The 25,758-nt window shown below is 47.7% G+C and overlaps 1 protein-coding gene across 1 annotated transcript; it reads left to right on the forward strand.

The window, feature by feature from the left end:
• The first annotated feature begins 19,246 nt into the window (after nucleotides 1–19,246).
• Nucleotides 19,247–21,016, forward strand: LOC146200242 (solute carrier family 22 member 13-like). The gene has a single exon (XM_084592305.1). The coding sequence runs from the start codon at nucleotides 19,247–19,249 to the stop codon at nucleotides 21,014–21,016; it is 1,770 nt and encodes a 589-aa protein (XP_084448431.1).
• The last annotated feature ends 4,742 nt before the right edge of the window (nucleotides 21,017–25,758 follow it).

Genomic DNA, 25,758 nt, shown 5'->3' on the forward strand with positions numbered 1-25,758 from the left:
TAGCACACTTCTGGTAGCCAATCCTCTTGCGTCTCCCGCTATGTTGATCGAAGGGGAGTGCCTTGGCCGCATCGATCCCGTGGACCTTCTGTTCGCCTTTGATGATGTGTCATTCCCTGTTTGCCAAGTTGACGCCTTGACCCCAACTCGTGTGGCTTCCGATCCGCTACAGCGGGACCTTTTTGACCATTCTGTGGACAGCGCTCTAGAGCCGCGCCACCGCGAGCAACTTCTTGACCTTCTACACCAATTCCGCTCCTCCTTCGACATCCCGCAATCTTCCTTGGGCCGCACGACGACCATTTCCCACCTCATCGACACTGGCGCTCATCCACCTCTCCATCAGCGGCCGTATCGTGTGTCGCCGACTGAGCGCCGTGTTATTGCCCAACAAGTCGATGACATGCTCCAACGCGGAATAATTAGAGAATCCTGTAGCCCATGGTCGTCTCCTGTGGTCCTAGTTAAAAAGAAGGATGGCTCCATACGATTTTGTGTTGATTATCGCCGTCTCAACAAAATCACTCGCCGTGATGTGTACCCCCTCCCACGAATCGACGATGCCCTAGACTGCTTGCAAGGCGCAGAATTCTTTTCCTCACTCGATTTACGCTCCGGGTATTGGCAGGTGCCCATGGCAGAGGCGGATCGTGGGGGAAATGTAAAGAAGACAAAGAACGGAAAATGCTGCGGCATCGCCATCACCATCGCTTGGCTCCGGCGCCCATCTCTCGTGCTGAAGCTGTGCCCTGCGGCCATGGCAATTCGACCCTGCTCTGCCCGAATTACTGGCAGCGCTAGACGTTCAAACGAACTATTAAATCCACATCGCAATATATATATATATATATATGGTGAAAAAACGTCCTTGGGCTCGGTTACAAATATACTCAAAAATATCAGACGACGTTTGTGGCGTGGAACAATTTAATGACGTAGGAATTTAAGAGGCGCCACTGTAATGATGCATCACAAACATGTTTGGTACACGCGGTCGTATTTATGGGCTCTTCTCGCCAGTTTAATTCTTCGCCAATGATCAGCCTTTAGTCTTCAACCTCCTAAACTCCTACTGTGACCCTGCTTCAGTACGTTTAGATGGGGCACCGCTTTTGTGCGATCACAACGGGATGGTTGTACGGATAGCTGTACTCTGCAGGGTTACAGCTACTACTCCATGTGTACAAATAAACTTTTTATATATGGTGGCTGGCGTCTCCCATCTTCGCCTTTTCAAATGCACGCGCTACCGGTTCACAAGGGCGGAGTAAATGCAAATTTGCTTGAAGGTTCGTTTGCCACACAGACCAGTTTACAAACAAGCGTAAAAACTTCTGGGACACAGAAAATTGTTTAAGTTCCTTGAACAATTTGTTAAAAATATATTCAATATCAAAACTGGGGAGCACTTGACATGGTTGGTTATGAATATATTGTTTGTTATGAATATATTGTTATGAATATGAATATATAAAGAGAACACTACAAGTGAATACGAAGGTTATAGATTTATACAATCAAACATGCAATAGGCGCGAAAGCCGAGATACTAGAAATACATGTTGTATGGGGCACGTCGCCTACTTATTCTTCTGAGTTTCCGTAGGATATGTATCATTCCTATTCGCATTTATTGCTGTATAGTGCTCACCTATTGCACTGATGTTGCACCTGCATGTGGAAGTGTGAATGAGTCTTTTGAGACAAGCAAGACTTGTCATTGGCAAGCAAACCAAGTGCATCCCGCTTTTTACACAGCTGCAACGCCGCTTCAAACATCACAAAACTGCGCACCGATAGACATAACCGGTCCGCGGTGCAGTCGTCGGGCGTCTGCTTGTAACCGCCGCGAACCAGAGTAGACGAGAACACCGGGCGCGAACAGCACGAAGAAAGAAACAGTGTGCAGCCCGGGTTGGACGACGGTCAGTCAATTGGCACCGTGCCGGCGTCGCGACAGGTGAGCTCTGCAGAATTTCGCCGCAAGGGGAGGAGTGCATGCTGCAGTCGCGCAGCTAGCAAAACTTTAGGTTTTGCTCCACAGCAGCAAGCATCACAAGAGACAGAGAGAGAAAGAGAGAGAGAGAGAGAGAAATAACATTTATTTGCACATGTGGTAGACGTAGCCGGTATAACAAGCAAAACTGTTTATTTATACATAAGGTAATGGCGCCCGTTTTCGCTCTGCTTGGCGCGGTCGCCCATGCCGGGGTCTCCCGGCGGTCCGCCTGGTTAGCTTGTCGCTTGGGGCGCTGTCGTTAGCGGCGCCTGTATTCCATCCATCCATCCATCCATCCATCCATCCATCCATCCATCCATCCATCCATCCATCCATCCATCCATCCATCCATCCATCCATCCATCCATCCATCCATCCATCCATCCATCCATCCATCCATCCGTCCGTCCGTCCGTCCGTCCGTCCGTCCGTCCGTCCGTCCGTCCGTCCGTCCGTCCGTCCGTCCGTCCGTCCATCCATCCATCCATCCATCCATCCATCCATCCATCCATCCATCCATCCATCCATCCATCCATCCATCCATCCATCCACCCATCCATCCATCCATCCAACCATCCATCCCAAAACACCCACCTTTCTTGAAAGGCTCGATCTCACAGGTCCATGCGTTCTGGTCGCTTACAAACACGTCCACTTCTTGTTGTGCTCGTGTCCTGCAACGGCTGCAGGTGTCTTGCTTTACGTCTTACATGTCCTCTGTCGATTTGTACAACATAGGACCTTGGTTCTGATGTTGGCTGTGTTACCACGCCGTGCGATGCAGCTCCAGCGAGGATGCGCACCGCTGTGCCTGGTGGTAAGCGCTCTCGGCTCCGTACCTTGTGCCGGGTGTCGTATGATCGTTTTGCACGAGCTCTGTAGGCTTCATTATTTTGTCTGAATTCGCTGTCGTCCCACTTCGGGGCTTGCAGCTTCGAAGTGGTTGGTACTGTGGTGTTCGGACGACGATCCATTAAGAGTTCTCCTGGTGAAAACCCTTCCACGCTGGGTGTGGCCCTGTAGGCAAGCAGCGCTTCGTGTATGTTGGAAGACTTCCTCAAAAGCTACTTTGCTGTCTGCACAGCCCTCTCAGCCATAACGTTGCTCTGCGGGTAGTAAGGGCTTGAGGTTGTGTGTGAGGCTCCCCAGTGATGCACTAGTTCTTTGAACTCTGTGGAAGTGAACTGCGGCCCGTTGTCTGTGCGTATTGTCCGTGGAACACCGTACCGAGCAAACATTGCCTCCAAGACTAGGGCTACGTTTTTTGTAGCTGTCCTCGGCAGCTCTTCTAGCTCGAAAAATCGGGAGTAGTAGTCTACTACTACAACATACTGTTTCCCCTCCAGCGTGAGGAGATCCATGCCGACTGTGTCCCAAGGGTGTGCTGGCAATGGGGTTAGAAGCAGGGGTTCTGTTTCTGGCTTTGTGTGCTCTCTGCAAGTTGGGCACTTTTCCACGTAGTCTTCAATGTGCTTGCTTATGCCTGGCCATCATATGCATTCTCTTGCCCTCGCTCGGTACCTCGTTGAGCCCAAGTGGCTTGCATGGAGTTTTTCCAGAACCTCTACTCTGATGTCTGGCGGGATGATTATTCTGTCGCCTTTGAATAGCAGACCATCAACGAGCGATATCTCACTAGCCACCTCGACGTACCTTTTCAGGTCAGGTGACAGCCCATGCACAGTGTGTCATGATGTAGTGCAGAAGGTAGCCACCCTGGAAAGTGTTTCGTCTGACTGGATGCTTGCCCTGATTCTGTCCAGCATTTGGTTTGAAACATGGAGCTGTTCAAGTGCTAATTCTTCAAACTCGCGCACTGCACTCTCGAGAGTTCTTTGTCTGCTGGTTTCCCAGATGGCTTCCGGGACAGAAGGTCAGCTGTGTACTGCTTTTTGCAGGGAGTGTGAGACATGGTGTAGTCGTTCTCCAAAAGGCGCATCCTGAAACGTTGAAGGCGAGGACTCAGCTTGTCAAGTCGTTTAGTCGTAAGCAGTGGTATTAACGGCCTGTGGTCCGTTTCCACGTGACAGGTTGATTCCAGAAGGTATTTGCGGAAATGTTCGCAAGCCCATGTGATTGCCACTGCCTCCTTTTCGATTTGGGCATATCTTTGTTCTGTATCCGTAAGGGAGCGTGATGCACATGCCAGAGGTAGGAGCTTTTCGTGCGACTGCTGTAGAAGTACAGCCCCAAGACCGTATGAGGAAGCATCCACAGACACTGTGTGAGGCGACTGAGCATCGTAGTGAGTGAGAATCGGCGTCCTGCTTAGAGCTTGCTTGAGTTTGTCAAAACTCTGCTGCTGAGCTGGGCCCAAGTGCCAGTCGGCGTCTTGGTGGAGCAAGTCTCTGAGAGGCTTCGTGAAGTCTGCTAGCTCTGGAAGAAATTTCGCTAGGAGGTTTGCAGAGCCCAACAAAGACCTGACTTCTGGCACATCACATGGTGGGTCGAGCTGGACTATGGCCCTGACCTTTTCCGGGTCGGCGCTGACTCCTGTTGAGTTTACGACGCGTCCTAAGAATGTTACTTCTGTTTGTCGAAAGGAGCACTTGTCGATGTTGAGGGTAACACCTGCATCTTCCAGCTTCCTCAGTACTAGCAGTAGGTTGGTGTCGTGTTCCACAGTTGTCTTCCCTGAGACAATGATGTCATCTTGTAGACAACTCACACCATCTAGTCCTTCGAGCACACGGAGCATTTCTCGTTGGTAGAACTCTGGCGCTGTGGAGATTCCGAAGGGAAGCTTCAGGAACTGGTACCTGCCAACTGGTGTGATGAAGGTTGTGTATTCGCGAGAGTCCTTGGACAGTGGCACCTGCCAATACCCTGCTCGTGCATCTAGGCGGCTGAAGACTTGCACCTGCTAATTTTGCAAGACACTCGTCCACCGTAGGCATGAGCACACGTTCGCGTATTATTTGTTGGTTGAGTTGACTATAGTCCACGCAGATGCGCAGCTCATTGTTCTATTTTCGTGCGACAACTATTGGAAAACACCACTCGGTTGCTCGCTCGATCTTCTGGATGACTCCCAAGTCTTCCAACCTTTCTAGTTCTTTCTTCACAAGTGGAAGCAGTGAAAGAGGTACGCGCCTAGGATAACTGACTGCGTATGGCTCAGCATCCTTTTTGAATTTGATGCGGTACTTAGTCTTCATGACTCCAAGCCCAGACATTAGCTTTGGGTATGACGCCAAGAAGTTGGGGACATCAGTTGATTGTGCGAGGGTTTCGTCTAGCTCAAGAGGGCGCTGTAGAATCCCAAGTGATTATATAGCTTGTCGACTGAGCAGCGGTTCTTTTAATACTTTGAAGATGAAGACTGCTTCTTGGACTTCAGTGTTGCGCCAGGTGACTGTTGCATCGATGTAGCCAACAGTGGATATCGCTGTCTGGTCTGGGCCTATCAACAGCTGTTGCGTTGACTTGATGGGTCCCATGACGGTTCTGTCGTACTGGTCGTGTGCGATTGCAGTCACATCCGCGCCGGTGTCGACCTTGAAGGTAAAAGGCAAGTTGTTCACGGTAGCAGTAATCCTCCACGGCGTGTTCACTCCCACTTTGATTTCGCCTAGATATAGCTCTCCGAGATCTTTAGGTCGTTGTCGGATACTCGAGGTCTCGTCCTTCGGCTTAGACATGCAGACGCGGGCGTAGTGGCCTTCTTTTCCACACTGGTTGCACGTCTCGTCTATCGAGGGATACTGTGTCTTCGTGTGGTCACGCACACCACCACTCCACTTGCAGCGTTCGTCTCCCGTCTAGTGTGTACGTTGAGGGCGCGACTTGAAAGGCACCATCGCTTCGTTCCGGCGAGTTTTGACGTTTGTCTGGCCGCAAACTTCTCCCATGTCGAGAGCTGGCTGTTCGATGGAGCGAATTTCCTTGTGTTGAAGTTTAACGTTCTCTGAATTGCGGGCAGCTGTGGTTGCTTTTTCGAGAGTGAGTTCTGCGTCAAGCTGCAGTCTATCGCTGAGTTTTACGCCTCGCAAGCCGACCACCTGCCTGTCCCGAATCAGTTCGTCTTTGAGAGTTCCGTAATCGCATCTTTCGGCCATCTTGAACAGTTCAGTCGCAAATGCGTCGACGTTTTCATGCTGCTCTTGTTTTCGAGAGTTAAATCGCGCTCTTTTATAGATGACATTCTTTCGAGGTAGGAAATGCTTTTCAAAAGCACTCTCTGTCAGTTTCAAAGCAGCGAGCACGTCCTCCGCTTCTTCGCCCATGGCGTAGAGTAATGTGTTGATTTGCGTCATCTCGTCCAGTTCTGTCAGACCGGAGATGAGTCGGTAGCGTTCCCACCTGCGGTGCCATCATTTCCAATCTTAAAATAACGGCTTGAGGGGCGAGTTGGTGCATCATCGTATTCAGATATGTGGCGCAAACAAACACAAACACAGGAGAAGATGTGTGTAGTGTATCTTATACTGTGTGTGTTTGTTTGCGCCACATATCTGAATACGAAGTTTCCAATCTTCTGGCTTGCGGAAATCGAGCTTTGTCGGCAGTTCCACGGCGAGCGGATTGAACGTCATTCTCGGAGTGCCGCTCGAGCGCTCTTTGTTCGAGCCGCGAGTGTCTGGTATGACGCTGCGGCCGCTTACGTTGGGCTCGCTGTCCTTCTGGGTTTCACGCTGCGTTGGTTATCCCGCCGCTGCCGCCATGTGGTAAACGTAGCCGGTATAACAAGCAAAACTGTTTATTTATACATCAGGTAATGGCTCCCGTTTTCGCTCTGCTTGGCGCGGTAGCTCACTTTAGCTCTGTCCCAGCCATGTACTCCCCCTCAGCCGTCGGCCTGGATCTCTTGGATCTAAGCAGCGGCCAGGGTGAGACGGATGACTTCACGTTGCTTTTTTTCGTGCTGTTTGAGAAGTAGCGCCTCCCAGGACTCATCTGTTCTGTCAGGTTCTCCAAATCTAGGACACTTCCATATAGTGTGGATCAAGTCCGCTATGCCATCGCAACCTTTCCACCTGGGGCTAAAATTTTCTGGGTGCCACTTGCTGTAAAGCTGGCGGTTCGGGAATACTCCACTTTGTAGCTTACATCCCATAATCTCCTCGCGTTTGGAGAGTTGCTTACACGCTTTTGGAAATATTGCTCTGCCTAATTTGTAATGATTTAGGATATCCTTGTAGGTATTTAGGTCATCATCGAACAAGAAATATTTCTTTACCGAGTCAGACCACAGCCCTAAATCACTCTAGATGGAGTCCTGGCACAAGCGATATGCACTGCAATGAGGCAGCTTTGTAGCCTATGGAGATAAGTTACTGACGGGAGGCTTTTAAACTTCTCCGGCCGGAATTTCTGTCGCCGTCAAAGCACTCCATCAGGGGAGGCTTTTGGAGGCTGAGTATCTCCGCATATAACGCAAGCTGGAGAGAAAATTAGCTGTGCGGAGGGCGTTTCTTTGTTTATTCAACAAGAGTGCGCGAAGTGGGCTGCATGAGGTTTGCCATGGAACAGTGCCGTGGAAATGTGTGACCGTAGACACACTGGAAAGTATATAGAAGGAAACATTTCCAAGGTATCAGAAACACTTGAAAGGCAGAAAGCTTTTGCCTTGGCGAGAGAAAATTCCAGAGCATGAAGGCAGTTTTTGGGCGTTAGTAAGGCAGCAATACCTCACCGCCAACATGTTGCGGTGTTATGTCCAAGCAATTTTCTGTCGTGCGACATAGTTTGCTTATTATTATTCCTGAACCTAGTAAGAAGAAAATGAGGATTAAGTACGTCAAGAATTCTGACTTGGTAGCTGTTACGACCGTGCATCATCCGCACTTGCGCGGTCTATTGTTCGCCTGTGGGCATAGGATTAGTGCTGTGGATATGTGCTGTTGGTACAAGGGCGCTAAGCGAGCCTGTTGCCAGGAATACTTTTGTGTAAGCCTGTTTTGCTTTGTGGACACCCTGCAAATGCCAAATTGACCCTGTCAAGAGAACGTCTAGAAAAACACAAAGAAATGTCCCCCTGCGGGAAATAGCCGGAAGTGCTTTCGTTCAATTGTTCACCCTTCCCATCGAGAAGTGCTATCGTTCAGTGAGGAATGTCTACTGTCCAAAGGAGACGACAGAGTGACACGTCCGCTGACGTACAGGACAAGAAAGGAGCAAGGTGATTACGGCCATTAGAGGATTTCCTGGGAATGCAGGAAAGATTTGCAATTGTTGGAAAGGGACAATGCTGGGAGCTGTATGCGGCGCGCACGTGCACTTGGGTCTCTGAGAAGTAAATCCACTTGCCGGAACCAGCCTATCGATTCTTGGCTGAAGAATAGAAATGTACCTCCTCGCCGTTCCCAAGCTTTTCCCGCCAACAAGTGACCAGGCTCAACGAAACAATGCCGGGCCAGTCAGTGCTTCAGACCATCAGTGCAGTGATGTGTTCGATTGGATGCCGATATCTGAGGGGCGTGCCCTGGATTTGGTTGGTCAGCATCTTCAGAGAGGGGCTGGACATAGGGGGTTTTAAGGACGCTGCAGAGCACGAAATGGCTCTGAGCCCTGGGTAAACGGCTCATCCAGTCGCTTCTCGCTATGAACTCTTAACGCTTGTCATTTTGCTGGCGTACCCTTCTTTTTCTTGTAAATAATCTTGTAAATACGTTTTCTCAAAGTGCCATTAAACCTGCTTGTACTTATTTCACCAACTTCGAAGATTCAATCCTTCTTCAACCCGGAGTCTCTGCACGCTACCAAGTGAAGGCCGGGTCGACTTAGCCCCAGCGTCACGACAACTGGTGACCAGCGTTGGGATCTGGATCTACAAGCTACAACATCTGGTGATTCGAGGTGGATGAGAATCTACAAGCCACAACATCTGGTGATCGGAGGTGGCATCTCAAGCAACAAGCAGGAGCAACAATCGGCCAACAAGAGGGCAGCTCGGAACATCGATCGCATACGTGGGTGAGTGCTTGGCTTTTCTTCTGATGTGGACCAGGTTCTAGAACAGGGTTAGATTTTAGAACTGGTAAAGAGAGTGTGGAAACGCCTTTAGGTTTGGTAGTTTGCACAGTCGTTTTGGAAGTAGCCGACACTCGGAGCGATCATGGACCTACAAAAGCTGCAGAGACCGGAACTGTTGCAATTGTGTGATGAATTGGGAATTGATACAAGTGGTTTGGCACGAAAACCTTTGATTATAAAGGCAATCACAGATTTGGGAGTCGATGATGAGGAGCTCAGTGAAGCATGGAACCTCATCGCCCAAAAAAAGGAGGAGCAGCTCAGACAGCAGAAAGAGCGGGAAAAAGAGGAAAAGGAGCGCGAACGTGAGAGGGAAAAAGAGGACAAGAAGCTAGACATTGAGCTCCGGAAATTAGAACTAGAGCTGAGCAAGAGGTCGGGCGATTGTCCCCAGCTAGCGGTACCTCGTCTCAACAAGGAGGCAGATTTCAAGATGTCAAAGTACATGCAGCCATATATGATATCAGGGGATATCGGTCTGTATCTGGCTAACTTTGAGCGAACCTGCGAAAAACTGTCCTTCCAGCGAGACACTTGGTCTCACAGATTATTGACGGTTCTGCCCTGCGAGGCAGCGGAGGTTGTCGCGCGGCTAAGCAAGGAGGACGCGGACAACTACGAGAAGGTCAAAGCTTGCCTTCTGAGAAAGTATAGGCTTAGCGCCGAGGCGTTCAGACAACGTTTTCGGAACGCTACTAAGTCCAGAGACGAGAGTTACCCTGAATTCCTGTATAATTTATGAGTCAATTTGGGCGAGTGGTTAAAGAGCACTGATTCTTACAGTGATAGGGACGCTGTAGTCGAGCAAATTCTTTTGGAGCAGTTTTATAACTGCCTCCCAGAAAAAGAAAGAAATTGGTTACAGGACCGAGGCGACATTAAGTCGGCAACTGAAGCTGCTGAACTCATTCAGGAGTATGCTTCGCGCCGACAATTCAACAATCCAGTAGTGGATAGGCCCCGCAATCCCAAGTTGAGTGTGAATAACCGTCAGGAAAGGCACTTTGCTAGAGTTGGAAACGAAGAAATGAAGGTTTCTTCAGGCAAATTCCCTAGAAAGAACGGCAGTGAGAAAAGTGGGGAAGTGACCAACGCGCAGAACACAAAGAATAAGCTTGAGGCTAGGAAGCCGCTCACATGCTTTAGGTGTAATGAGCAGGGTCACATTGCCGTCAACTGCCGGAAAGAAAAGATTGCTTTCTCGTATGTCAGTGACTGCGATGAAAATATGCAGCTTTTAGAACCCTACCTGCATGACCTAGTAGTCAACGGGAAGCCTTGCAAGGTACTGCGCGATTCGGCCGCAACGATGGATGTTGTCCATCCGGCGTATGTGTCGCCTTCCGACTATACAGGACAGTGTGCGTGGATCCGCCAGGTAGTGGAGGAACAGAGTGTGTGCTTGCCAATCGCGAACGTGGTCATCGAGGGCCCTTTCGGCAAGTTGACAACCGAGGCTGCCGTTTCAGGAAAGCTTCCTAAGTGCTATCCGTATTTGTTCTCCAACAAATCGGACATGCTACTGCGAAAGAGGGGCATCCTTTTCGGAGACAGAGTTGTGCAAGCCTTAACACGTTCAAAGGCGCGAGAACTAGCTACACTGCTCATTCCAGAAGAATCCACAGCGGAGGAAACGGCAGTTAAAACAGTGGTCGATGCGGAAGATAGCGGGTCAGAAAACTTTGAGAGCGAGGCATCTCAGATAAGTCAACTTGAAAGTGAGCTTGATGAGACGCGGAATGAGGACGTTCTTGAGAGTAACCTCTTGCCGCCAGTGTCTAGTAATCTCACGAGACTTTTGAGTGGAACCCGAGAGGACTTAGCTATGGAGCAAGCCAATGATCCCAAGATACAGGAGATAAGGGAGCGCCACCGCGCCACTAAGACAGCAAAGAATATTTCTTTTGAGATGAGAAAGGGAGTGCTGTATCGCTTATTCAAGGATAAGCGCGGAGTAGAGCGGGACCAATTAGTCGTTCCCCAAAAGTACCGCGGAGACTTACTGCGACTTTCCCATGGCAGCTCGTGGTCATGTCACCTTGGAATAAAGAAAACAAAGCAGAGGCTGTTGCAAAAATACTATTGGCCTGGATGTTTTAAGGACACGGAAAATTTTGTACGGTCATGCGACACGTGCCAGCGGGTTGGAAAGGCGCAAGATAAGTGGAAAGCTCCGATGGTGTTAGTACCAATCATTACCGAGCCGTTTCACCGGTTAGTAATAGATGTAGTTGGGCCACTTCCTGTGACAGAGTCAGGGTACCGTTATATCCTCACTATGTTATGCCCAGCCGCAAAGTTTCCAGAGGCTGTTCCGCTGCGCGAGGTGACGTCCGAGAGTGTAGTGGATTCGCTGCTGTCAGTGTTTGCACGAGTTGGATTCCCTTCCGAGGTCCAAAGTGATCAGGGTAGCGTTTTCACGAGTGTCCTCACCACCTCATTTCTCGAGCGATGCGGCATTAAGGTAGTGCATAGCTCGATCCATCATCCGCAGAGCAACAGCGTAGAAAGATGGCACTATGTTCTCAAACGAGTCCTGAGGGGACTGTGCTATGAAAACAAGCGCGAATGGGATACCTGCCTGCCTGCAGCGCTTTTCGCTTTGCGGTCAGTGCCGCACGAATCCACTGGATTTAGCCCAGCCGAGTTGGTGTACGGAAGGTCACTGCGCTCACCTTTGCGAATGGTGCGCGAAGCCTGGGAGGGGCGCGGAGAAGACCCAACAGTAGTAGAATTCATTCTGAACCTCTTGAATCGCTTACATAACACTAAGGAACTCGTTGAGGCAGCATGAAGTCAGCCCAGGCTCGTTCCAAAGTGTACTATGATAAGTCAGCCCGTCAAAGGACGTTTTGTATCGGGGACCAGGTGATGTTGCTGAGAAGTTCAAGGCAGAATAAGCTCGAAGTACAGTGGGAAGGACCGGCTGAAGTCGTTGCAAAGCTTTCTAACACTAACTACGCAGTGAAAATTCCCGGTAGGCGTAAAGAAGTACGCATTTATCATTGCAATCTTATGAAGCCTTATGTGCAGAGGGAAGCCGTGGTAAATCTAACGTTAAACCTTCCCGAGGAGATGGGGGACAACTTGATTTGCCTCAGCGGAAAAGGAAGCAACGCTCAGGAGCTTCTCAAAAAGACGGAGCAGAGAGGAGAACTAAAGAAATCCCAGCTGTCCGATCTGGGCGAAATAATAACAGAGTTTGAGGCCTGCTTCATGGACAGGCCAGGCATGACTGATTTGACTGATCACGATATTGAGCTGACTTCAGACTTGCCAGTGCGATCAAGGTGCTACCGATTCTCTCCAAGGCAAAGAGAAATTCTGGATAGGGAAGTAACTCGCATGCTGGAATTGGGAGTAATAAAACCCTCGGAAAGCGATTATGCTTCGCCTATGATCTTAGTAGAAGCTCCAGGTAAAGACCCTAGGCCTGTGGTAGACTACCGAAAGCTAAATTCTCTCACCAGGGATCAAGTGTATCCTATTCCGAATATTGAGGAGAGAGTAGAACAGGTCAGTAGAGCGGCATATGTGACTACGCTGGACCTTACTCGAGGATACTGGCAAGTACCGCTCACTGAACGCGCCAGCATATACGCGGCTTTCGTCACTCCGACGGGCAGCTACCAGCCAACAATGATGATTTTCGGGCTCAAAAATGCTCCATTTTGTTTTTCCCGACTCATGGATAGGGTTTTAAAGGGGTGTGAAACATTCGCGGTGCCTTATTTAGACGACATTGCGGTTTTTTCCGACTCATGGGCGGACCATATGGTACATCTAAGAGCTGTACTGAGCCTTTTGCGTCAAGCTGGACTAACCGTAAAGGCCGAGAAATGTTGCCTGGCAAGGGCGACCGTGGACTACTTGGGTCACAATGTAGGTCAAGGTTTCAGGAAACCCAGCGAAATTAAGATTTCTGCGGTAGCAGACTACCCGCGGCCGAGCACGAAGACGGAAATTCGAGCATTCCTGGGTCTGACTGGATACTACAATCACTACATCCCTAACTATTCAGCTTTGGCCAGCCCTCTGACCGACGCTCTCCGCAAGACAGAACCGACAAATGTAGTCTGGGACGAACAAAAGGAAGCCTCCTTCGTAAACCTGAAGGCTGTGCTGATTAGCCGTCCGGTATTGCGAGCTCCAGACTATGACCGAGAATTCACGGTCCAGTGTGATGCCAGTGATCGAGGGCTAGGTGCTGTTCTTTGCCAGAGAGATGACGACGGTAATGAGCACCCCGTGCTCTACCTGAGCAGAAAACAGTTCTAGAGAGAGGGCTTATTGCGCGTCAGAGAAAGAGTGCGCTTGCATTGTATGGGCCATTCAAAAATTGCAGTGCTATCTTGGAGGGGCCAAATTCACCGTAGAGACGGACCATTGTCCCCTGGCTTGGCTGCAAACTGCGACATCGAAGAACAGTCGCCTTCTTAGGTGGAGCTTGATTTTACAGCAGTACAATTTTGAAATAAGATACAAAAAGGGGAAGTTAAATGGGAATGCGGACGCGCTTAGCCGCTGTTTCTAAGCAGTCCGAGGTGTTCCTCACCAAGTATCCAAATTGATAATCAGTTTTTTTTTCGTGCGCTTGTATATGTGTGACTATGTAAAGCAGCACGTTTGGTTTTCTAGGCATACGTGGGTCCTAACGTCTTGAGTGTGGGCTTTTCTCGAACAACGATGGCAGTTTTCTTTTAATCTGGTCTCTTCAGACGGGAGCCGAGTGCTTGCTTGGACATGTGATTGAGTTTCAGATAGCTCAAGCAATTTGACCTACAACAATCAAGACAACGCGACAAGCAACAGCGAGCTTCAAGCGTTCACGTGCAGGCCATTAAGTCGTCTCTTCATGCAGCAGCCGCGACTGCTGCCCTCCGTGACTCTTCTGGCGGGGGAGGAGGCTGTTACGACCGTGCATCATCCGCACTTGCGCGCTCTATTGTTCGCCTGTGGGCATAGGATAAGTGCTGTGGATATGTGCTGTTGGTACAAGGGCGCTAAGCGAGCCTGTTTCCAGGAATCCTTTTGTGTAAGCCTGTTTTGCTTTGTGGACACCCTGCAAATGCCAAATTGACCCTGTCAAGAGAACGTCTAGAAAAACACAAAGAAATGTCCCCCTGCGGGAAATAGCCGGAAGTGCTTTCGTTCAATTGTTCACCCTTCCCGTCGAGAAGTGCTATCATTCAGTGAGGAATGTCTACTGTCCAAAGGAGACGACAGAGTGACACGTCCGCTGACGTACAGGACAAGAAAGGAGCAAGGTGATTACGGCCATTAGAGGATTTCCTGGGAATGCAGGAAAGATTTGCAATTGTTGGAAAGGGACAATGCTGGGAGCCGTATGCGGCGCGCACGTGCACTTGGGTTTCTGAGAAGTAAATCCACTTGCCGGAACCAGCCTATCGATTCTTGGCTGAAGAATAGAAATGTACCTCCTCGCCGTTCCCAAGCTTTTCCCGCCAACAAGTGACCAGGCTCAACGAAACAATGCCGGGCCAGTCAGTGCTTCAGACCATCAGTGCAGTGATGTGTTCGATTTGATTCCGATATCTGAGGGGCGTGCCCTGGGTTTGGTTGGTCAGCATCTTCAGAGAGGGGCTGGACATAGGGGGTTTTAAGGACGCTGCAGAGCACGAAATGGCTCTGAGCCCTGGGTAAACGGCTCATCCAGTCGCTTCTCGCTATCAACTCTTAACGCTTGTCATTTTGCTGGCGTACCCTTCTTTTTCTTGTAAATAATCTTGTAAATACGTTTTCTCAAAGTGCCATTAAACCTGCTTGTACTTATTTCACCAACTTCGAAGATTCAATCCTTCTTCAACCCGGAGTCTCTGCACGCTACCAAGTGAAGGCCGGGTCGACTTAGCCCCAGCGTCACGACAGTAGCACACCTTATAATGAAGCCGCAAAGCTGTCCGAGGGAAATCAGACTACCTTCACACTGCATGCTACAACAATTTGGACAGACAATACTACGGTTCTTGCAAGTATTCGAACAAATAAAGTAGCTTTGTAAACGGCGATCATCCTCGAAGTGCGAAGGATAATGAGAAGTAAGACTAGTCGTTTTAGATGAAGACCACTTCTGGGAAGATTTGCAAAACACTTTCAAAATAGTGAGCCCGAGTGCGTATGAAATTTCTGAATGCGAATCTCACGAATCTCGCTTATCAAATATCCACGAGTTCTTGTTTAATAGAATCACGCAAGTGAAGAGTACTCATCAACTTCTCTCTGATAGCAAGCGAGAAAGAAACCGTGACGGAAATTATTCGTAATAGACGCTAAATTCATCTCCAATCCAGTGCATAAGGATGCGAATTTACTTGATCAGAGTTACACAGGACGCTGTTTACGTCTGCAGAGCGTGCAACAAACTTGTGGTGGCACAGCGGAAGTTGTGGATGGCATCGATTTAAACGTGGGAAAAGTGCTTGTCAGCTTCAGCCTAGTGAAGGACCCACTCTGGCACCTTCTCCAGAAAATAACATCAAGAGTCAGCATATCAGTACCACAGTCCACACGGTGGCCTGGTGAGCTTTTGATGAGCTTTTGACTGCAGTTGCATATCGTCTCCAGAACCTTCCACCCTCTACTGCCGCATGTGACAAGAGCTGCTCAGACTTCAGCAGTGTGCACACCAATATTCAATTGAGACAGAGTACAATAGCTCGTTTTCATTCGTTCTAGCTCAGAGCCTTAAAAGTTTAATGTGCAGCGCCGGAAATGGGAATAAGAATACTTTGGAGAAATGGGAGGGAACAAATGTCAGGCCTTAATTGTTTCCATGTCTCCATTTCCATGATGCGTTGAACATTCAGCTCAGATACTTTTAAATTGTAGTTTGTTTTGTATTGTGGAACGTTATGTGCAGTTCAATATCTCATTTCCTTTTAGAGTCAGGTATGTCGGAATAACGTATACACACATTCTTGTATTTTCTTGTTCCAGATTGGTTATGGTCGTTTTATAATTACGCTCTAATCTGCCTTTTATTTCCAGTGGGTTCTCTTCTACTTTCAGAAATTCATCTCATTTATTCTTAAATCACACAGGTGACCTAAAGTACAGGTCACATTTCTGTATATTATTGTATTTTTTATTTGCGCTTGTCCTTGCATCTTTTTAGGAAGCGTCAGAGTGGGTCAGAGAAATAACTCGGGCTAATGACATTCTAATGGAAATCAAGAAAAAGGCATGATCATGGGCAGGGCATGTAGTGCGAAGACAGGATAACCGATGGTCGCTAAGGGCAACAAATTTGATTCCAAGGGAAAGAAAGCTTAACAAGGGGAAGGCAGAAAGTGGGCGGATGAGGTAAGAAAGTTCGCAGGGGTAAAATGGATGCAAGTAACACAGGAGCTGGTCAAATTGAGAAATGTGAGAGAGGCCTTCGTTCTGCAGTGGGTATAGTTCGACTGATGATGATGTTGAATTAGCGTAATGGTACGAATAGCTCGGCATTTTTGAATTTCGAAGTCTTTGTTGATTCGTTTGAAATGTAACACAGTTCTAATACAAAATGTCTTTATTAGTTTTAGCCGTGTTGTAGAACACCTGAAAAAAAAAATTATCATGTAGATGGGAAAACCCCACTTACAATTCCAAATAACATTTCTCATTTAAATACAGTTTTCTCCTCGCTGATACAGTGTCATCGCAAATATTAATTTATGTTCCAAAATAGGCGTTCGGACATTTTTATGTTTGAGAGGATGCTGATAACATATTTACTATAAAAGTGGATTACGAATCTATTTCAAGCCTAATAGCTGTAACCGCTGCTCACTTCGTGCAGTAAGAGTATTTGTCAACGAGTGAATTTGTTTCCACAATTTGTTTCATTAACTATTCAGTATTAACACACATGAGACACTTTCCAAACCTGACACAGTGACAGCGGATTGCCTGCTGTAGCTCTTCGTATTATAGCGCGTGTAGTCTTCCTGATTACTTGTGTGCATTGTGGCATCTTATACTTCCCTTGCGAGAGAGAGAGGGAAAGAATAATTTAATGAGAAGAAAGATGGAGAGGTCGGCCGGCGGTAAAGAGACCCTGGTCTGCTACTATACACTGGGGAAGGGGGGAAGATGAGCTAAAGGAGAGTTAGGGTGTAAATGAAGGGTGATGATGTCATAGTATACAGTGAGGTTTCACTTGTGGTCCGAGTTATTTAAGAGCCTATGCACACACTTAACAAACTCATGAAACGCAACATGCCGCACATGTCTTGGACACACACCACATGGCATTGAACAAACACCGCCCCAATAGCAAATAACTCTGCCCTCTCACATGCCAGCACAAACGCAGGAACACGCACCCGAAAACCTCAAAGTACCACATGCACATGGGGTGCTCGCGCACTTGAGGAGACTATGCACACTCATAGAACGCTACCTGGCGCATATGTCCTGGGCACGCACCACTTGTCAGTGAACACATGGGCATGGTAGATGGCAAAGTGCTCCTGATAATTTTGCAAGCGTGTCCTGTGTGACGACTGAGCCAAAGTACCTTGGCGTGCCACTACAAGGCTATCGTGATAGCGAGATATATTGGAGAGCATGCACACATGACACGCGGGAAAGGGCAGATAAGTGGAAAGGAACTGGCGTATCGATTTTTCCCAGAGCCACAGTGTGTATCCTCTTCGTCATTTCTATGCTGTGGTATGTGATGCAAGTTTTACGCTGTGCATGATTGAGTGTGCAGAAGCTACATAGGATATTCGCGGTTTTAGTGTGGGCTTCAAAATGGGAAAGATGCAGCCGCACAAATTTATTTTGAAGTGTCAAGGATGGCGGCGTGGGCATAGAGCAAGTTTTTTTTTTTTTTTTTCGGCAGAATTTCAGCTCGTTTCTGTTACTGCGTGACGTTCATAATGCATTTTTGTTCTCTGTCTGCCACCGTCAGAATTTGTTGTGCCAACCGAATGTTACATGGGAGGTATATTTAGTTACTTTAGAGAAGTTGTTCAAATGGACCAATTTCTTTCTGCAAGATTTTGAAAAGAATATTTATAAAATGTGAAAAAGAAAAAGTACAAAGATTTGTGCGACGTTGTTCTTCCGGAGCCCATCTATGGGGCCATATACAGGGCAGGCCCTGGCAGGAATGTACTGAAGAGGGTAAAGAGAATGAAGGTGCCGGCAGTGGCTAAAACTTTCTTTTTTAAGCTGCACACTGGAACTTTGCCAGTCAAAGTGTTTTTGCAAGAAATAGGTTTATTTCTTCCATGGAGTGCACATCGCTTTATTTGTAAACAGCCAGAAACGATAGATCATGCATTTCTTCACTGTTGGGAAGGGGTTTATTTTTGGGACATACTTCAAAAAACCATAAAGAAAAATTTACCTATTAATCCTTACGGAATACGGTACTTACCCACGCAAAATGAGGAGGGGGTTCCATATGACTCAATCATGCTAATGGGCCTCCACAGTATATGGCGTTCCCGCATGGCAGGATATCACCGTGATCCTGATGCGCGTCCTGCACGAATTTTTTTCCGCGATGCTCTCAATTGGTTTATCGAGATTGTGAAGTTTTTCGATGATAATCCTGAGTGGTTGCCAAAGGTAGAACCTAAAGGAATTTTAGAACGACGAAGCCAGCCCCTGGAAGCCTTATTATATCAATGTCTCGTGTGTGTTTGTGTTGTCTTGCAAAAGTCAGGCAATAAAGAAAAAAAAAATGGCGGAATGGACAAACGCTACTTGCCTTAGCCCTCAGTGAACAAAACATCGGTTTGAATCCTTTAGGTGTTATTTTTTCTGATCTTTTTTCTTTAACGCAACGTTAAAATAAACCGCCAAGATCTTTCCAGGCGGCTGTTCTCCTTAGGTTGCATTATGTGATGTTTTTAATTCTGAATAGCCACAAAAACCAGCCGTTTTCAGAACCGCGAGGTGACGACATGACAATGGTAGCACTATCCAATTAGCTTCACTGTAATCATTTCCTGCCTTCAGTGAGTGTATGTCACCTTTCGGTCGCGTTCAGAGACGTCTCTCGGTAACAATCGCCGTTTAACTCGCTAAGAGGCAACCAGTGAGGAGAAAGAAGTTGCGGGACCCTACCGTTGAGGAGACATTATCAGTTATATTATGTCACCTACAACAAATTCTGGCCAATACCCCACTGTGGGTATGCGCCATTATAACGAGGGAGAAGAAGAAGAAGAAGAAGAAGAAGAAGAAGGAGACGGAATTACGCAGCTTAATTGGCAAGCGGTTTTGAAAAGAAGGAAGAAGTCCTTAGAAATGACTGCTTGCCAGGGACGGTCAGTGTTCCGACCACTTCGCTGGGCCCGTGACGAAGATAAAGCTACAAGACCATCAGAACATACGGAGAGGCAGCTGCCTTACGGAAACGGTGTATACCAGCTCTTGGTTCTCTTCAGTTCGAGCATATCTCTGGGTACCTACGGCCTGCACTACGAGAGCTTCAGTCTAACCGCCGGCATAATGAACCACTGGTGCCGACGGCCTGACACCTTCGCCAACCTCAGCGTCGTCGAGTGGAAGAATATGGCTATCCCACTCGACGAACGAGGAGACGTCAGCCGTTGCTCGATGCGCGACCCACCGGACGCTGGCGACGCTGCCAGGGTGATCCCGTGTTCTTCGTGGGAGTTTGACCTGGACCAATTCGGCAACAACATCGTGAGTGAATGGAACCTGGTATGTGACAGGCGCTGGCTCATCGAAGTCGTTAGGCTCGTTTCCTTAGCCACTAGTTTGGCTTCACTGTCTGTAGTTGGAGCCCTGGCGGACAGCGTCGGCCGCAAGACGGTCGTTTTCATCACCATACCCGTGGTTCTTATAGCAGGCACTGGGAGCAGCATACCAAACGATTTCGCCTTTTTTGTTGCCGCTCGTGCTGTAGTTTTGGCTGCCGTGATTGCCTTGATACCACCAATGTTAGCTCTCTTTTACGAAGTCACACCCGCTTCAAGAATTCCTGCGTACACGACGGTTGGCTCGCTGCTCTCGGTAGTCCTTACTCCTACTACGCTGTTCTTCGCAGAGCTTTACAAAGCCGGTTGGGCGGCACTACAGCTCATTTTGATGATTCCCACGTGCCTACTACTCCTCATGTACTACAGCGTCGACGAGTCGCCTGCCTGGCTTTTGGCAATAGGACATGACAAAGAAGCAGAACGTGTCGCTTTGCGCGCAGCAAGTCTCAACAAGGTGTCGCTTCAACATTGCCGAGAGATGATGCAGAAATACGTGCAGGCTCAGACCGGCATCCGGGACTCTACTGAACGTGGCAGGCTGTGCGGCTCGCACCTCAGAGGTCGCACGGTTCTTCTGGCTTTTATGTCGACGGCACTGAGCTATGCCTATGACACATTCGTTATCCACAGTATCGGACTGCCCATCAACGATGTGACCACGGCCGTTTACTATGCAGTAACATTCATCGGCCTCTTGCTCATTGTGCCTTGCCTTGTGCGCTTCGGCTTCAGACGGATCGTGGTGGCCTCTGGATTGATCTTCGGAACACTGTTGGCAGTCTTCATCTTTGTGCCTAGACAAAAAGACACCCTTATACGGAATAGTCTCGTAGTGTTCATGCGCGTAGCTGGAACCATCTGCTTCTCGTCGTTCACCTCACAAGCGGCCGGCGCATACCCCGTCACAGCACATAGCAGCGGTCTGGCTTGGCTCCTCGCATTCAGTCGCATCGGTGACTGCCTCGGCCAGACGAGCACGGCACTGTTAGATGCCAGACACATCAACGTGAGACTGGCCATCGCGGCTGTGGGAATGTCACTGTTCGCCGTCGGCGCCCAGGCTTTGCCATGTCTGGGAGATTGGGTACTGCAGGGTCAACTCACTTCTGGCCTCCAATCTTTCACCGCTCATGCTCCAGACGGCACGCGCGCCATGCAGGACACACTGCTACCGCTACCCAAGAAGCCGGTCAAGCGCAGAAGTACGACTGAACCTGTCAAGGTCTCGTTGCCTCACGAAATGCACTCCCCGCGCTCGATAGCGAAGTCGGCGAAGATGTCCTTGGGATAATCTGCGAACTCCATTTATTAGTCCATGGACGCGGTTTTTTTATTCTTACTCGACGGTGCCTGCTTTCTTCTGTTCATTTGCTTGGGTGTAAGCCACGCATTCTGTCTAATTGTTTTTACTCACGCACGACACTCTTGCAGATGTTTCTATTTCATTATGTATAGGATACTCCTTCGTTTGGGTAATAAGTTAATCCATGATATAATTACGCTTGAATATGGTCACAGAAGGTCTACACAAAAGGACAACTCTGTACGAAAATTAATGTTGTAATGCAGCACTTTTGGAGCAGAAGGCGTGTCTTGCCTGACACAAGAACACATTGTTGATGTTTGTTTAGGACATTGAGATCCGAAAGTTTAAGGTATTACAGCACATCGCAGTCATTCCAACACAAATGCCATGTTGTGTCTCCAATAGCCTGAGTAATATGTCTAACGTATGCCTAGGTTTTTTGTAACAGCGACAAGTGCCTGTGTTCTTAACATTCGACTTAGAGCCGTGCCTGATACGCGTGTGGTATTATGAACATTTTCGCAGCGATTTTAGCATCGCAAGCCATGTTGCGATGCGCTCGCCGTCACTGACACATCTTCCGCAATTATACGGTTTATAGCGTTATTTATGGATCCCCTTATCAGCGGTGAGGTGTCGTAAGGCTGCCTTCTGCAGGGTAAGGGGGAGTTTCAGCATTGGACCTTGGGCTTTGGCACGCAAGGTAAATACTGTTTGTCGATGGTTTCCTTTTGGGTTTGAGGCTTTGTTTGTTCCTTCTTGCCTTGTTCTTATTGGGTGTGACACTACTGCGGTGCCTACGAGCCGGAACTCTTGAACGCTGGTTTATACTTGCTGAATTCGTTGTCTAGTATTTTCAGTGTGGGAAAACATGTGTCACAGTGGAGTAGCTGAATGTATGAATGCGTAATAAGCAAGGCTGATGCCTGGAATGTAGCCTCAAGGGAACGAATCTCAGCAAATTTCTGAATAAGAAGGCACCAATGGTGAAGCCACATTTATTGGTCTCGACAAGAATGTGGGCTACTTGAGGAAAGCTGCGATCTTGGCTATTGATGTGTATTCATATGGATGGGAAATCGCAGTGAAGACACCTGTTCTTGTTTTATTCAAATTCCACCTTTGTTGTGCTGTTCCTCCAGTATCGGACGGCTTGGTGGTTCATATTACACTCTAACTAGCAGGTATAATAATTATATACATAATAATTGGTTCACGCTAGAACCCTAGCTAGTGAAGCTAGTTCAGCAGTGCTGTTAGAGCAATTAGAAGGCATGAAATGGGATGTCATAGTGCTTAGTGAGGTTAGGAGGCCGAATGAGGCATATACTGTACTGAATGATGGGCATGCACTGTGTTATCGAGGTTTACCGGAGAGGCGACAACTAGGAGTAGGTTTCCTTGTCAATAAGTATATAGCGGGTAATATAGATGAGTTATAAAGTGATAATGAAGGGGTGGCAGGCATCGTAATTAGGCTTAATAAGCGGTGTAAACTGAAGGTTGTACAGGCCTATTCACCTACATGTAGTTATGATGATCAGGCAGTTGAAAGCTTCTACGAAGATGTAGAATCGGCAATGTGAAAAGTAAAAAAGCAGTATACTGTACTAATGGGCGACTTCAATGCCAAGGTAGGGAAAAAGCAGGCAGGAGACCAGGCAGTAGGTGACTATGGCATTGGCTTTAGGAAGAGCAGGGGGCAGTTACTAGTTGCGTTTGCAGAGCGCAATAACTTAAGAATTATGAATACCTTCTTCAGCAAATGGAAGAACCGGAAATGGACATGGAAACATCCTAACGGGGAGACTAAAAATGAAATCGACTTCATAATGTGTTCAACCCCCACCATAATATGCAATATGTAGAGGTAATCGGGAAAGTGCGATACAGTCACCACAGGATGGTGAGGTCCCGAATTAGCCTAAATCTGTAGAAGGAACGCAACAGATTAGTAAGAAAGAAACCCATCAACGAATTAGCGTTGAGGGGAGGGCAGAAGATTTCAGGATCTCGCTACAAAATAGATATTCAGCTCTAACCAAGGATGGCCACATTACTCTAGAAGCAATGAACAATAATTTCAGAGATATCATTACTGAGTGCGCTGTAGAAGTAGGCGGTAGGATAGTTAGAAAGGATACCGGTGAGCTGTCTAACGAGACGAGTGATTTGATTAAGAAACGCCAGAGTATGAACGCTTCCAGTCCAACAGACCAGATAGGATTGGTCGGGATATCAAAGCTAATCAATAAGCGCAAAGTGGCCGATATAAGGAAGTATAACATGGAGAAAATTGAGCATGCTGTAAAGAACGGGGGAAGCCTTAAAGCGGTAAAGAAGAAATTGGGCATAGGCAAAAACCAGATGTATGCGATAAAGGACAAGGCGGGCAACGTCATCACGAATATGGACAAGATAGTCAAAGTAGCCGAGGAGTTCTAAACAGATCTCTACAGTAGCCAGAATAGTCACGACCGTAATGAGATTGGCGGTAGGGAAATACAGTCAGACGTTCCACCAGTGACGAAGGACGAGATCAAGAAAGCATTAGAAACTATGAAAACGGGTAAATCAACTGGAGAGGATCAGATAACTACAGATTTGATGAAGGACGAGGGGGATGTCGTGCTAGAAAAACTGGCCACCCTGTATGCGCAGTGCCTGGTGTCATCGACGGTACCGGAACCATGGAAGAATGCGAACATTATCCTCATTCTTAAGAAAGGGGACTCCGAGGACCTTAAAAATTACAGACCAATCAGCTTTCTTTTTGTTACATATAAGGTATTTACTAAGGTAATCGCTATTAGAATCAGGATAACCTTAGACTGCAATCAAGCAAATGATCAAGCTGGTTTTCGGAAACGGTACTCTACTATCGATCATATCCATACCATCAATCAGGTGATAGAAAAATGCTCGAAATATAACCAGCCCTTATACACAGCATTCATTCATTAAGAAAAAGCATTTGACTCAGTTGAAACCTGGGCGGCGATGCAGGCATGAAATCGGGATAGACGAGCCGTACGTGAAAATGCTGGGAGATATATTTAGTGGCTGCACAGCAACCATAGTCCTGCATAAAGAAAGTAACAAAATTTCAATAAAGAAAGGGGTTAGGCAAGGAGACACAATCTCCTCAGTACTATTCACAGCTTGCTTAGAGGAAGTATTCAGAGGCTTGAAATGGGAGCAGTTAGGGATAAGGGTAGATGGAGAATACCCTAGTAATCTGCGATTTGCTGATGCCATTGCCTTGCTAAGCAACTCAGGGGATGAACTGCAAATAATGATTGATGACCTAGACAGGAAAAGTAAAAATGTAGGCTTGAAAATCAATATGCAGAAGACTAAGGTAATGTTCAACAGCCTCGGAAAGGAACAGCAGTTTACATTAGGTATCGAAGTACTGGAAATAGTAGGCGAATATGTCTACTTAGGACAGGTAGTAACCGCAGATCCGGATCATGAAAAGGAAATAACAAGAAGAATAACATTGGGATGGAGCGCATTTGGCAAGCACTCGCAGATTATGTCTAGCAGCTTACCAGTATCGCTCAAGAGGAAAGTATACATCAACTGCATGTTACCTGTACTCACCTATGAAGCTGAAATGTGGAGGCTAACCAAGAGGGTTCTACTTAAGTTGAGGATAACCCAGAGGGCTATGGAACGAAAAATGCTAGGGGTGACATTAAGAGATGGGAAGCGTGCAGAGTGGGTCAGAGAAATAACTCAAGTTACCGACATTTCAGTGGAAATTAAGAAGAAGAAATGGGTATGGGCAGGACATGTAGTGCGAAGAGAGGATAACCGATGGTTGCTTAGGGTGACAAACTGGATTCCAAGGGAAGGGAAGTGTAGCAGGGGGCGGCAGAAAGTTAGGTGGACGGATGAGGTTAAGAAGTTCGCAGGGGTCAAGTGGATGCAGCTAGCACAGAACCGGGTTAATTGGAGAAATATGGGAGAGGACTTCCCCCTGCAGTGGGTATAGTCAGGGTGAAAATAAAGGGAAAAGCGCAGTATCTGTCACACTTGTTGCGTGTACGCCTGAACCGCGCTGTAAGGGAAGGGAGGATGGTGGGAGAGAAAGTGGATGGAGAGAAAGAGGAGCCATAGTAGAGGGGTACGGAGTAAATTCGACCAGATGGGGATCTTTAACGTGCACTGATATCGCACAGCCTCTCCGTTTCACCTCCATCGATACGCAGCCGCCGGCGGTAGGGATGAGTCGGGCATCTTAACCACTGCAGTACTACAGCGGGGCAACACGTATAAGCCACTAACCAAACCTGTAAAATGAGGTACACGGAATATAAGAGATGCATGTCACTATAAAGGAGATACACGTCAGTATAAAGCGTGCTCACCTCTTTTTAGATAAGTTCACAAGAAATCTGTAAACAATGGGAAAGGGGCAAAATCTGACCTCATAAATCACAACATACGGTCTAGGGTGTTAAAAATTCCGAGAGCACTGTGGAATCTACTCTGAAGAAATGCAAAAGCCTAAGGGTTGCTCGCGCGATCGGTGCATCACGTTTGCTCTCAATGTCATTATCAAATAAATGAACCGTCATTATTATTGCTAACGAGGTCGTCGTTATCATAATTGCAGCTTCATTGTCATTGCTATCATCCTCAAGGTAGACAAGGAGAATTATGTCGTGCGTTTCACGATCCCGGAGTGAATTTTTATGCATCTCCTGTTCGAACGTGCA

This window comes from Amblyomma maculatum, chromosome 2, assembly GCF_055883805.1.
Source record: "Amblyomma maculatum isolate TAMU_Amacu chromosome 2, ASM5588380v1, whole genome shotgun sequence".
NCBI lineage: Eukaryota > Metazoa > Arthropoda > Arachnida > Ixodida > Ixodidae > Amblyomma > Amblyomma maculatum.

Bases quoted from the DNA above. Each gene is read 5' to 3' on its own strand.
- LOC146200242 (XM_084592305.1), top strand. From the start codon at position 19,247: ATGACTGCTTGCCAGGGACGGTCAGTGTTCCGACCACTTCGCTGGGCC.